The sequence below is a fragment of the Phyllobates terribilis genome, unplaced genomic scaffold (assembly GCF_046119375.1).
Source record: "Phyllobates terribilis strain yellow unplaced genomic scaffold, ASM4611937v1 Scaffold_12__6_contigs__length_324123572, whole genome shotgun sequence".
NCBI classification, from domain to species: Eukaryota; Metazoa; Chordata; class Amphibia; order Anura; family Dendrobatidae; genus Phyllobates; species Phyllobates terribilis.
In genome coordinates, this window is record NW_027362772.1 from 313,198,716 (window position 1) to 313,214,499 (window position 15,784).

Here is a 15,784-nt window from a genome sequence, read left to right on the forward strand (position 1 = left end):
TTAGGCCCCTAAAAAATACAATTTGTAATTTTCCTTGGAAAAAAATGAAATTTTGTTGTTAAACCTTTAACCCTTCTCACACCCTAACAAAACAAGAAGCAGAAATATGAGAACTGTGAGTTATTAACATACTGGCGTGGGAGATGATCTGGTTTCAGGGTGTTCAAATCTGGTTTAAATGCTCAAACTTTGAAGATTGCTAATTTTTCTACATTTTCCTCAAAATTTCTGATATTTTCTGATGTTTTATATAAGCATAAAACTTATTGACTTAAATTTACCAATAACATAAAGTGTAATGTGTCATGAAAAGCCCAATCTCAGACTCCCTGAGAGATGTGGAAGCTCCAGAGTTACTACCACATAGAGTGACACACGTCGGATTTCAAAAATTGGGCTTGGTCACAAAGGGGCTAAGCGCAATCTGTCGGCTCAGTATTTCTGCCCGGTAGCCGTGCATTGCAGACTGATGTAATGTGACGCTCCCCCTTACATCTGCAGTTTGTGTCAGTCCTTACTAGAGCTGTTGTATTCTTCTCATGCATCAGCGGCTCAGGATAAGCAGTTACTGCCCCCCCCCCTTATACTGGAATGTAACCAACTGAATTCATGCTGTGACCCCGTGCTCAGAAACCACGCTGCATCCGCTGTCTACAAGGCTCCTAGAAAAGAATCTAATTAAATCTGAAAAATTGTTTTAATTTCAATTTTGTCTTTCTCACAATTTCTCGAGCCCACGCGTTTCAGCCTTTTCCTGCTGGGCAAGTCCAGAAGCTTCATCTGCAGCGCTGTGATCTCACAGGTTGGTTCTGTGTTCCTGTAGATGGGGCGATCTGTCATCCTGTGATACGGTGAGTGTGGCTCTAGGACTCTGGCTCTTTCATGTCTCCGCTTCCATCTGGGAACTCTGTTGTGGATAAATTTCCTGAGCGCACAACTTTGCAGGACACGAGATGATCAGCGGTAAATGAAAGCTGGCAGCAGAGTTCAGAGGACGCACCTCGGCGAAAAGAGGCCTAATACGTGTGTAAGTAAAGCAATTCCGCTTGTCTTTTGCTAAGGGACAGAACATAAATGTTTCTTCTGCAGAACATCACCTTCTAGCGGCTGAGAAATGCATGAGCTCTGCCCTGACTCTGCGGGAAAGAAGAGCCTGCACCAGACGATGGCTGCACTGACACATGGTAACAAGGTGAAGGGTCTGCAGCACTGACACATGGTAACAAGGTGAAGGGTCTGCGGCACTGACACATGGTAACAAGGTGAAGAGCCTGCTGTAATGACACATGGTAACAAGGTGAAGGGCCTGCGGCACTGACACATGGTAACAAGGTGAGAGGCCTGCTCTCCTCCACATCGTCACATCATCCATGATGGCAGTGCCTGGCTTATATCCCCTCCTGCGCTCATCTAAACATCACAATTATTAGCATCTTTTCCTCCCACAATTCTCACACGGCTGCACTCTAGGAAGGCGGACCGACAACCAATCTGTCCTGTAGTACAGCACTCAGCGGGTTGTCGCCCAGAATTCCCATAAACCTGGGAATTACTTATATTATCCGGAGGCCTTTTGTGAACAACAGGTGCAGCCTCTGACTCTTAGAGGCGACTCATGGAAGCGAGAGTCACTAGTCAGTAATTATCAGAGTGCCCTAATGAAAATGAGCAGCAGTATAAAGCATACAGAAGAGGCAAAGTACAGATATTCTGATGTCAGTCAACCTCACAGTTCAGCAGGTGATGCAGCGGAGCTACAGTGACTGATCTAACCTATGTCCTACTGGATCAGACCCGCAGTATAAAGAATGGAGAAAGACAATGCGGCAGCCTGAGTTTTTGATGAGGAAGAATATTGCTTTCAGAATCCCTCTGACTCCAACAGACAATGCAGTTAAGCTGCAGTCCCTGCTCTTAGAGGTGTAATGATGGAGCATTATCCTTAAAGGGTTTGTCTAGTGCTATGACTGCAACTCTCAGCCCCCCCACCAATAAGCTGGTTATCTGTAGTGTATGGAGCCAGAACCCCAGACGATGCACACTGTTAGTGGCTGTTCTAGGTACTGCAGCTCCACTCCTATGACAGTGAATGGGATCAGCAGTACGAAGATTGGCCACAATGCAGGTTATGGCGCTGTGCTGTCGCTGTTCTGTCCATTGTGTACATCCGGCAGCCAGAGTCACATACAGCTGATCATTGGGGGTGCTGGGTGTCGGACCCCCACTGATCTGATCCTGATAACCTCTCCTAAGGATAGACCATCAATATATAACCCCCCAGACCTGGATCTCCACCTCAGTAGAGATTTTAAGGAGCAGACAAGATCTGTGGGGTCGTCAGGTGCCATGATGTGAGGGACACATTAATGTCCCAGGCCGCCCCTGTATCTCTGCCCCTCGGACGGTGATATTTGGCCTGATCATGTAGTCCTCACTGCACTTGCTCTCTGGTCTCGCCATCTTCTATCTCATGCCCCCTGCAGTGGTTCTCCCTGGCTCTGCTCGTCCTAATAAGTGCCGTCGTCCCCCCGGACCTCCTTCGCTGGTGATGTGCTGCTGCCATTGATTGATCATTGTGAGTGTAATCTTCAGCTCTTGAAAGCAGCCGGTCCCAGGTGCCTCCAGGTACAAGAGACGAGTGATTATTCCTGAGGCCGGAGAAGCCTTGTGCCATCAGCTACGGAGCGGCGCACTTACCTCGGCCTTGCCCTTGTCAACCCATTGTAGTCGTCTCTGTACAAGTAGCATTGATTTACTGTCTGCGAGTACAAAGCTTTCCCACCATGGCTCTGATTCCAGAGGTCAGCCATCAATTTACAGATACTATGGCGCACCTGACCTCCGCAGTAACCCTTTATGGTATGGACAACGGCACCGGGTACACGGCGGAGACAGAGAACGACACATAGCAGCCGCACACCGGGCAGAAGACAGTGGGAGGACTGTACGAGTGAAGAGACCTACTAGCCTAGGGGAGATGAATGTAAGACCATCGGGGACGTGCCGTAATGTATGGGACACATCCCCCGTAACACCCCACCGGAAAAAAGGGTCAGAGGATAGTGAGGTCTCCGGGCCACCTTACACGTCTGTTAGCTGTATACTGATATATACCGGCCCGACTGAGGGTGGAAGGACGCGACAATCAGACATCATAAACGTCATCTGAACACGAATCTGAAAGACGTCACTGGGAAACCAGTGTATCATCTGTCACCTATCTGTCATCTCTCCATCCATTATCTATCCATCTATTATCCATCTACTATCTATCTATCTATCTATCATCTATCTATCTATCTATTATCTATCTATTATCTATCTATCATCTATCTATTATCTATCTATTATCTATCATCCATCTATTATCTATCTATCATCTCTCTATTATCTATCTATTATCTATCTATCTATCTATTATCTATCTATTATCTATCATCCATCTATTATCTATCTCTCTATTATCTATCTATTATCTATCTATTATCTATCTATCTATCTATTATCTATCTATTATCTATCTATTATCCATCTATTATCTATCTCTCTATTATCTATCTATCATCTATCTATTATCTATTATCTATCTATTATCTATCTATCTATTATCTATATATCATCTATCTATTATCTATCTATTATCTATCATCTATCTATTATCTATCTATCTCTCTATTATCTATCTATTATCTATCTATCATCTATCTATTATCTATTATCTATCTATTATCTATCTATCTATTATCTATATATCATCTATCTATTATCTATCTATTATCTATCATCTATCTATTATCTATCTATTATCTATCTATCTATTATCTATCATCTATCTATTATCTATCTATCTATCTCTATTATCTATCTATTATCTATCATCTATCTATTATCCATCTATTATCTATCTATTATCTATTATCTATCTATCATCTATCTATCATCTATCTATCATCTATCTATCTATCTATTATCTATCATCTATTATCTATCTATTATCTATCTATCATCTATCTATCATCTATCTATTATCTATCATCCATCTATTATCTATCTCTCTATTATCTATCTATTATCTATCTATCTATTATCTATCTATTATCTATCTATTATCCATCTATTATCTATCTCTCTATTATCTATCTATCATCTATCTATTATCTATCTATTATCTATCTATTATCTATCTATCTCTCTATTATCTATCTATTATCTATCTATCATCTATCTATTATCTATCTATCTATTATCTATATATCATCTATCTATTATCTATCTATTATCTATCATCTATCTATTATCTATCTATCATCTATCTATCTATCTATTATCTATCATCTATCTATTATCTATCTATCTATCTCTATTATCTATCTATTATCTATCATCTATCTATTATCCCTCTATTATCTATCTATTATCTATCTATCTATTATCTATATCCTATCTCTCTATTATCTATCTCTCTATTATCTATCATCTATCTATTATCCATCTATTATCTATCTATTATCTATCTATCATCTATCTATTATATATCTATTATCTATCTATTATCTATCTATCTATTATCTATCATCTATCTATTATCTATCTATTATCTATCTATTATCTATCTATCTATTATCTATTATCTATCTATCATCTATCTATTATCTATCTATTATCTATCTATTATCTATCTATCATCTATCTATTATCTATTATCTATCATCTATCTATTATCTATCAATCTATTATCTATCTATTATCTATCTATCTATCATCTATCTATCATCTATCTATTATCTATTATCTATCATCTATCTATCTATTATCTATCTATCTATCTATTATCTATCATCTATCTATTATCTATTATCTATCTATTATCTATCTATTATCTATCTATCTATTATCTCTCATCTATGTATTATCTATTATCTATCATCGATCTATTATCTATCTATCTATTATCTATCTATCTATCTATTATCTATCTATTATCTATCTATCTATCTATTATCTATCATCTATCTATTATCTATCTATCTATTATCTATCTATCTATCTATTATCTATCTATCATCTATCTATTATCTATCTATTATCTCTCATCTATCTATTATCTATTATCTATCATCTATCTATTATCTATCTATCTATTATCTATCTATTATCTATCTATCTATCTATCATCTATCTATTATCTATTATCTATCTATTATCTATCTATTATCTATCTATCTATTATCTCTCATCTATCTATTATCTATTATCTATCATCTATCTATTATCTATCTATCTATTATCTATCTATCATCTATCTATTATCTATCTATTATCTATCAATTATCTATCATCTATCTATTATCTATCTATTATCTATCTATTATCTATCTATCTATTATCTATCTATCATCTATCTATTATCTATCTATCTATTATCTATCTATCATCTATCTATTATCTATCTATTATCTATCAATTATCTATCATCTATCTATTATCTATCTATTATCTATCTATCTATCTATTATCTATCTATTATCTATCTATCTATCTATCTATTATCTATTATCTATCTATTATCTATCTATCTATTATCTATTATCTATCTATTATCTATCTATCTATTATCTATCTATTATCTATCTATTATCTATCTATCTATTATCTATCTATTATCTATCTATTATCTATCTATTATCTATCATCTATCTATTATCTATCTATCATCTATCTATTATCTATCTATCTATCTATTATCTATCTATTATCTATCTATTATCTATCTATCTATCTATTATCTATCTATCTATTATCTGTCTATCATCTATCTATTATCTATCTATCTATTATCTATCATCTATCTATTATCTATCTATCTATTATCTATCTATTATCTATCTATCTATTATCTATCTATTATCTATCTATCATCTATCTATCATCTATCTATTATCTATCTATCTATCTATTATCTATCTATTATCTATCTATCTATTATCTATCTATTATCTATCTATCTATCTATCTATTATCTATCTATCTATTATCTGTCTATCATCTATCTATTATCTATCATCTATCTATTATCTATCTATCATCTATCTATCTATCTATCATCTATCTATTATCTATCATCTATCTATTATCTATCATCTATCTATTATCTATCTATTATCTATTTATATCTATTATCTATCTATCTATCTATTATCTATCTATCTATCTATTATCTATCATCTATCTATTATCTATCATCTATCTATTATCTATCATCTATCTATTATCTATCTATTATCTATCTATCTATCTATCTATTATCTATCCATCTCTCTGCCTATATCTATCTGACATCCATCCCTCTATCTCCCGTCTGTCCGTCATCCATCTTTCTCTCTCTTATATGGTTCTCTTCCTTTCTCTTATTATTTCCTCCATCTTCCTCATCATTCAGGTTTGGAGATCCCCCGTTCATCCCCCGTTCACCTGCCCGCACCTCCCGGGAGGGAAGTATAATCTCACCAGGCAGACGATATTTTGTGTGACGCTTGGCACTAATTAGAGGTGGGCCTGAGGAGCCGGACCCCTGGCGAGCCTCCCGTGGTGGGCTGCATACGCTGCTGATACATCTGTGCCCCCAAAAGATGCCCGCGGATACAGGGTCTCCTCCGCGCCGCCTCCCCCTCCCACCTCTCACCGCTTTGATCTGCAGACGCATTTAAAACCCCAGTGATTCAGCCAAAAATGTTTACCGAGCATTTCTCCGAGAATCCGTCATGTTTGACTTTCTCCAAACTGTTTAATTAACATCACGGCGTATTGAAACCTCTAATGAGCTGCGCTGCCTCGGAAATCACCCAATCATCGCGCCTCAATCAATTCCTTTCCAACTCTTATCAACTCATCACGGTAGTTTTTTAGGCTTAACGCGGCGCCGGCTTTAAAGTCACAATTTACATAATGAGGTGCGGCGGCTCTAGTCACCGGCGATGTCACGAATCTGCATCCTCTCCACCGAGATAAACATTTCGTCTCATCGCGGGTATCGATTCCGCGTCCTGTAAGTGGCGGTGAATATCCCGCAGATTACGGCCATTTACGCGCGTGAAAGACATTTTTGTATTTGCTTGTCTGATCTCAGGCTCTTGGCCACTGTCTCATGTCGTAATAACAGAGGTGGTATCATGGCGGCCCTGGGTGGCGTCACTTATATCCCACAAATAATGGACTTCAATAAGTGCTCTATGCAATCAGTGTAATCTGCTATTGGCTTGTTTGGTCTGGACAGAAGATCGCTGCAGTGATCTGACATGAAGTCTGCCGCCCTCCTCCACAACCACTCCCATATCGGCGGAGATCTCTGAGAACCACATCAACATGTCACTTGTGCAGTGTTACATGTTATCAATAGCACAACTGTAAGACGCCATTATGTTCTGTCAATGTGATGATCTTTAAGGGGTGAAGGTGATAGGTCAGGATGTGACGTCTGAATGTCTCCTGCATCTTCAGCCCCCTAATTCCTGTGCCGGCTGAAGAAGGTCACACTGACCTTGTCCGGCTGCCGTGCAGTACTCAAGTGAAGGTCAGGGCAGTGCGAATATTTTTGTTTATCTCGCCATTATAATATTTAGGAAGACGTCCTCCACTAACACAGTCTGACATCTTATATTCTCTTGTACAATAACGGCTTATGATGAGAATAATGGCGGCTCATCACAGCTCCGGCCTATACGCCCCATTCCAGGAGGACTCTATTTTCTGATGGTTTTTGCGGATGGTCGAGACAATTTCCATCAATCTGTTATAAATGGAACAAACTGTATCCTGCAAGGAAGAAACTGTCATATAGGGAGGACTCAATTAAAGGGGCAGTAAACTATCCCTTACATGACCTGTCTTTAGAGAAGATATCCCTGTAAGAAAATGGATTCTCCAGTAAGAAGGAAGTCACTTACCGAGGACTGTGAGCCGGGCCGGCCGTGATCGGATGGCGGCTTGTATAGCCTGACATTCATACAAGGCATCATCCTGGAGCTCCGCGCGCTGAATCTTTAAGTGGTGTTCTCCGGACGAGTGATCGCCCTCCACAGAGTATCGGGGGTAGCCTGAACCAGAGACAAGGTGCAGGGAGCCATCATTTCTACCATTAGACACATGACGACAAATCACATCAACATCTCCCCCATAAGCCACCATTGTGGAGGTCCTTTCCCTGCCGCCTGCTTCTGGTTGATGACCTATGCCAGGACTAGGTGATCCACTGGCCTGACTTTGCAACATGCTCGGCCCCTTACAATAACACTACTAGGGGGACCCTCGGTACAAGACTCCAGGGTAGGGCTCTAATGCTTACAGGGGCCTCCTGAAGACCCCAGTTTGGGGGTTTACCATTATGGGGCATACTGCATTCTCTCGTTCTACTGGGATTGTGGCTGTGATACATTGTAACAACCTAAAGCATAAATAATCTCTGCTGTAAAAGTGTCTAAAAGCCCATTGGCCATAGAAATCACACTACATTACAAATCATGGACGTCCCATACCGGAAAGGTCTCTTCCAACCCCTAGCGCCAGTCCATCTTTGATCCAGAGTACGACGCCATGATAACCGGGGATGGCACACGGTAAGCTCACCGGCCGGCCGGCCACCACCACCTGGTCCTGAGGTTGTTGGGTGAAGGAAGAGGATTGACCTGAGGAGAGAACAGATCGAGATCGTTATTATTGTTGGTGTCTTTTAAGGTCACATATGCAAATATTATTATCTTGGTACTGGTAGAGGTATTGCTTCCCCAATGTGCAATTAGTAAACGTGTCCCCCCAGCCCTGCTATCCTCTATGGGGCAGAGAGGACCCCGACCACCGATAGCCATGTCGCTGCTCTTTGCCACACGAGACGCCGCTCAGGAATCAGCCGCTTAATTTCTACAATCTACTGATAAATTAAAAATGAACAGAACAGCCAGACTTTTTTTTTTGTTTTGCATAAAAAACGAGCGTGATCATCGGCATCGCTCAGAACAGAAACATTTCTTTCCCAAGTTCATAAAATAATAATAATCTCGGCTTTATTTAAATTGCGAGCTCTCGAATGAACAATAGCGCCGAGCACAACTTAATAACATGTTTGCACTGGAAGTATTACTGGCGAATTGATTGTTTCTTAGGAAGAGATGATTGTGGCGCGAGGTTTGTGCATTGCGTCCGCCTCGAGGGCTCCACTCCGGCCACGTCCCCTTCACCTTCTGATTGAGGCGTCTCCTGGACAAAGAGGCGACGGACAACAAGAGGCAGAAATGGTCCTGTGAGATGCGAGACGCCTCTCGTACAATCACACAATTATTGATTAATCCGGAGGAGGAAACGGTCAACAAATCTATCATCACCCAGAGATGTAAGGGATCCTGTGATATGATCCCACGTCCAGGATATCGGACGAGACGCACATTCCTGTATTGTATAGTAATGTGTGATAGCGTGGCCCGTGTTGTGGCCATAGTCGCCGAGCAGCCCCAGCCTGAGATTCTGTAAGAAGATTTCGTTACTACAGGGGGTTCAACAAGGTGTAAAGCCCCCGTCTCACATAGCGAGATCGCTGTTGTGTCACGGTTTTGGTGACGCAACAGTGACCTCACCAGCGATGTCGCTATGTGTGACATTTTGCAACGATCAGGCCCCTGCTGTGAGGTCGCTGATTGCTGCAAAGTGTCCTGGACCATTTTTTGGTCGTTGCCCTCCCGCTGGTCAGTACACATCGCTGTGTGTGACCAGCGGGAGCAGCGATCAGGCTGGTAACCATGGTAAACATCGGGTTAGTAGGGGCACACGCGCACTTAGTAACCTGTTGTTTATCATGGTTACCAGCCTGCTCCTGCTTCAGCAGGCTGGTAACCAGGAGCAGGACATCGTGGAAAGATTCTTTCCACGATGTCGCTGCTCCCCTGATCGTTGGTGAGCCTGCCTGTTTGACAGCTCACCAGCGACCACATAGCGACGCAGCAACGATCCCTGACAGGTCGTATCGTTGTCGGGATCGTTGCAGTGTCGCTAAGTGTGACGGGGCCTTAAGACTGAAGCTACACAGCAATTCTCCAAAAACCTGTACAACCACAAAATGTCTCTGCGGCTTGTGCATCTATTTCAGAGCTATAATTCAGCTGTCAAAAAAAAATGTCTGAATCCCAGAGTAGTCAGATTTATGGATGTGCTATAACGCTGAGGGGGTCGCATGAATAAGTCGGCACGTGACTACAACACAGCGGCCTGGTGCGGCCCCATAGAAGCCGGATTCATAAAAGTTTTTAACTTTATAGTTAGAAATTCATTGCAAATTGCTTATTATTAATGGCCCGGCAGTTTCTGCAGAACCATGCAGCCGTTAACAAAAAGCAAACAATTTGCTGGGCGTCGTATGATGCAAAACTCGGCAATAAATCAGCCATATGTGCATGGATGCAGAGCCATAAGTAACAAAATCAGACACTAAACAATTGGATGATTTGGTCTGGAGATCATATGAGCAATAATAGCGAATCTGTGAAGGGGCAAACGCTGCAGCACAGCAGACACGGGTAAGACGTTAGCAGGAAATAATCACCCAGCTCTCATCATCATCCAGGAGACCTTCCAACCTCACATTTATACCGCACTGAAAAATAACCTTCTCAAAGGAGACAGATCGTCCCAGGGGAAGAGGAAACAAAACCCATCAGTGCAGTGATCAAGACTAAATGTCAGGAGAATGTGACCGTCGCTGCAACCGGGAAAGTTATAAATAAATCAGCCCCAAATCTCAGAAAATAAGGGGCCAATAATAGGATCCTTCGCCAACCTGGACTCCATGTGGAAGAGACTGGGAAACCTGGCAGAGCCGGCGTACATACCGCCTGATGTCCTGTGCACCAGAAACAGGCGCTGCTGAATGTGTCCCAGTAACGACTACACCAGCGGTGGTAGAATGGACCTTTTTTACGTTCCATTGTTCGTTTTCACCAGATTGTGCAACTGACGGTGTGATGAGACGATTCAACTGCGGCTACACGCCTCGTGTCATAACTATCCACAGCAGCTGCCCCCGATATCACATGGAAAGTCCCCCCCGATATCACATGGAGAGTCCGCTCCCCGAAATCACATGGAAAGTCCCCACGATATCACATGGAAAGTCCAACCCCAATATTATTATTTATTATTATTATTTATTATTATAGCGCCATTTATTCCATAGCGCTTTACATGTGAATCACATAGAAAGTCCGCTTCCCGATATCACATGGAAAGTGCCCCCATTATCAAATGGAAAGTCACCCGATATCACATGGAAAATCCCCCGATATCCCATGGAAAATCCCCCAATATCACATGGAAAGGCCCCCAATATCACATGAAAGGCCCCCAATATCACATGGAAAGTCCCCCAATATCACATGGACAGTCCCCCCGATATCACATGGAAAGTCCCCCCAATATCACATGGAATGTCCCTCCGATATCACATGGAAAGCCCCCCCAATATCACATGGACAGCCCCCCCAATTTCACATGGACAACCCCCCCGATATCACATGAAAAGTCCCCCCAATATCACATAGAAAATCCCCCGATATCTCATGGACAGTCCCCCTGATATCACATGGAAAGTCCCCCCGATATCACACGGAAAGTCCCTCCAATATCACATGGAAAGCCCCCCCAATATCACATGGACAACCCCCCCAATATCACATGAAAAGTCCCCCCAATATCACATGGAAAATTCCCCAATATCTCATGGACAGTCCCCCCGATATCACATGGAAAGTCCCCCGATATCACATGGAAAGTCCCCCGATATCACATGGAAAGTCCCCCCGATATCACATGGACAGCCCCCCGATATCACATGGAAAGTCCCCCCAATATCACATGGACAGCCCCCCCCAATTTCACATGGACAACCCCCCCGATATCACATGAAAAGTCCCCCCAATATCACATAGAAAATCCCCCGATATCTCATGGACAGTCCCCCTGATATCACATGGAAAGTCCCCCCGATATCACACGGAAAGTCCCTCCAATATCACATGGAAAGCCCCCCCAATATCACATGGACAACCCCCCCAATATCACATGAAAAGTCCCCCCAATATCACATGGAAAATTCCCCAATATCTCATGGACAGTCCCCCCGATATCACATGGAAAGTCCCCCGATATCACATGGAAAGTCCCCCGATATCACATGGAAAGTCCCCCCGATATCACATGGAAAGTCCCCCCAATATCACATGGACAGCCCCCCGATATCACATGGAAAGTCCCCTCGATATCCCATGGAAAGTCCCCCCGCTATCACATGGAAAATTCCCCGATATCACATGGAAAGTCCCCCCGCTATCACATGGAAAATCCCCCGATATCACATGGAAAGTCCCCCCCCGATATCACATGGAAAGTCCCCCGCTATCACATGGAAAATCCCCCGATATCACATGGACAGCCCCCCGATATCCCATGGAAAGTACCCCCCCGCTATCACATGGACAGCCCCCCGATATCACATGGAAAGTCCCCCGCTATCACATGGAAAATCCCCCGATATCACATGGAAAGTCCCCCCAGCTATCACATGGAAAATCCCCCGATATCACATGGAAAGTCCCCCCCACTATCACATGGACAGCCCCCCGATATCACATGGAAAATCCCCTGATATCACATGGAAAGTCCCCCCCGATATCACATGGAAAGTCCCCCGCTATCACATGGAAAATCCCCCGATATCACATGGAAAGTCCCCTCGATATCACATGGAAAGTCCCCCCAGCTATCCCATGGAAAGTCCCCCCAATATCACATGGACAGTCCCCCCAATATCACATGGACAGTCCCCCCGATATCACATGCAAAATCCCTTGATATCACATGGAAAGTCCCCCGTTAAAACATGGAAAGTCCCCCACGCTATCACATGGAAAATTCCCGATATCACATGGAAAGTTCAGATACAGAAAGGAAACCATTGTCTGTTATTTCTATTAGTAATTAAACTCAGGTACTGATCATTTGTTTTCTCTCTTTCTTTATTTTCTGATTGCAGGTTTTTATTTTATTCTATTTTCTGCTCATTATTATTTGTCTCGTCTGAGCTGCTGTTAGTGGTGTATAAAGCCGCAACTATAAGGAGCAGTGTATAAAGCCGCAACTATAAGGAGCAGTGTATAAAGCCGCAACTATAAGGAGCAGTGTATAAAGCCACATCTATAAGGAGCGGTGTATAAAGCCGCAACTATAAGGACTGGTGTATAAAGCCACAGCTATAAGGAGCGGTGTATAAAGCCACAGCTATAAGGAGCGGTGTATAAAGTCACAGCTATAAGGAGCGGTGTATAAAGCCACAGCTATAAGGAGCAGTGTATAAAGCCACAGCTATAAGGAGCGGTGTATAAAGCCGCAACTATAAGGAGCAGTGTATAAAGCCACAGCTATAAGGAGCGGTGTATAAAGCCACAGCTATAAGGAGCGGTGTATAAAGCCACAACTATAAGGAGCAGTGTATAAAGCCACAGCTATAAGGAGCGGTGTATAAAGCCACAGCTATAAGGAGCAGTGTATAAAGTCACAGCTATAAGGAGCGGTGTATAAAGCCGCAACTATAAGGAGCAGTGTATAAAGCCACAGCTATAAGGAGCGGTGTATAAAGTCACAGCTATAAGGAGCGGTGTATAAAGTCACAGCTATAAGGAGCGGTGTATAAAGTCACAGCTATAAGGAGCGGTGTATAAAGTCACAGCTATAAGGACCGGTGTATAAAGCCACAGCTATAAGGAGCAGTGTATAAAGCCACAGCTATAAGGAGCGGTGTATAAAGTCACAGCTATAAGGAGCGGTGTATAAAGTCACAGCTATAAGGAGCGGTGTATAAAGTCACAGCTATAAGGAGCGGTGTATAAAGCCACAGCTATAAGGACCGGTGTATAAAGCCACAGCTATAAGGAGCGGTGTATAAAGCCACAGCTATAAGGAGCGGTGTATAAAGTCACAGCTATAAGGAGCGGTGTATAAAGCCACAGCTATAAGGACCTGTGTATAAAGCCACAGCTATAAGGACCGGTGTATAAAGCCACAGCTATAAGGACCTGTGTATAAAGTCACAACTATAAGGACCGGTGTATAAAGCCACAGCTATAAGGACCGGTGTATAAAGCCACAGCTATAAGGAGCGGTGTATAAAGTCACAGCTATAAGGACTGGTGTATAAAGTCACAACTATAAGGACCGGTGTATAAAGCCACAGCTATAAGGACTGGTGTATAAAGTCACAACTATAAGGACCGGTGTATAAAGCCACAGCTATAAGGACTGGTGTATAAAGTCACAACTATAAGGAGCGGTGTATAAAGTCACAACTATAAGGACCTGTGTATAAAGCCACAGCTATAAGGACCTGTGTATAAAGTCACAGCTATAAGGACCTGTGTATAAAGTCACAGCTATAAGGACCTGTGTATAAAGTCACAGCTATAAGGACCTGTGTATAAAGCCACAGCTATAAGGACCGGTGTATAAAGCCACAGCTATAAGGACCTGTGTATAAAGTCACAACTATAAGGACCGGTGTATAAAGCCACAGCTATAAGGACCGGTGTATAAAGCCACAGCTATAAGGAGCGGTGTATAAAGTCACAGCTATAAGGACTGGTGTATAAAGTCACAACTATAAGGACCGGTGTATAAAGCCACAGCTATAAGGACTGGTGTATAAAGTCACAACTATAAGGACCGGTGTATAAAGCCACAGCTATAAGGACTGGTGTATAAAGTCACAACTATAAGGAGCGGTGTATAAAGTCACAACTATAAGGACCTGTGTATAAAGCCACAGCTATAAGGACCGGTGTATAAAGCCACAGCTATAAGGAGCGGTGTATAAAGCCACAGCTATAAGGACTGGTGTATAAAGTCACAACTATAAGGACCTGTGTATAAAGTCACAACTATAAGGACCGGTGTATAAAGCCACAGCTATAAGGACTGGTGTATAAAGTCACAACTATAAGGAGCGGTGTATAAAGTCACAACTATAAGGACCGGTGTATAAAGTCACAACTATAAGGACCGGTGTATAAAGCCACAGCTATAAGGACTGGTGTATAAAGTCACAACTATAAGGAGCGGTGTATAAAGTCACAACTATAAGGACCTGTGTATAAAGTCACAACTATAAGGAGCGGTGTATAAAGCCACAGCTATAAGGAGCGGTGTATAAAGTCACAGCTATAAGGACTGGTGTATAAAGTCACAACTATAAGGACCGGTGTATAAAGCCACAGCTATAAGGACTGGTGTATAAAGTCACAACTATAAGGACCGGTGTATAAAGCCACAGCTATAAGGACTGGTGTATAAAGTCACAACTATAAGGACTGGTGTATAAAGCCACAGCTATAAGGACTGGTGTATAAAGCCACAGCTATAAGAACTGGTGTATAAAGTCACAACTATAAGGACCTGTGTATAAAGTCACAACTATAAGGAGCGGTGTATAAAGCCACAGCTATAAGGAGCGATGTATAAAGCCACAGCTATAAGAACTGGTGTATAAAGTCACAACTATAAGGACCTGTGTATAAAGTCACAACTATAAGGAGCGGTGTATAAAGCCACAGCTATAAGGAGCGGTGTATAAAGTCACAGCTATAAGGACTGGTGTATAAAGTCACAACTATAAGGACCGGTGTATAAAGCCACAGCTATAAGGACTGGTGTATAAAGTCACAACTATAAGGACCGGTGTATAAAGTCACAGCTATAA

The 15,784-nt window shown here is 42.0% G+C and overlaps 1 protein-coding gene across 2 annotated transcripts in view; it reads right to left on the reverse strand.

The window, feature by feature from the left end:
• The window catches only part of KIRREL3 (kirre like nephrin family adhesion molecule 3), a 1,173,775-nt gene that overhangs the window by 468,010 nt on the left and 689,981 nt on the right, over positions 1–15,784 (reverse strand). For both annotated transcript variants that reach the window (XM_073657428.1, XM_073657427.1), the window contains exons 3-4: positions 8,532–8,681; positions 7,944–8,093 (exon numbers count right to left, since the gene is read on the reverse strand). In XM_073657428.1, the coding sequence (XP_073513529.1) occupies positions 7,944–8,093; positions 8,532–8,681 (300 nt within the window). The remainder of the gene's footprint in view (positions 1–7,943; positions 8,094–8,531; positions 8,682–15,784) is intronic.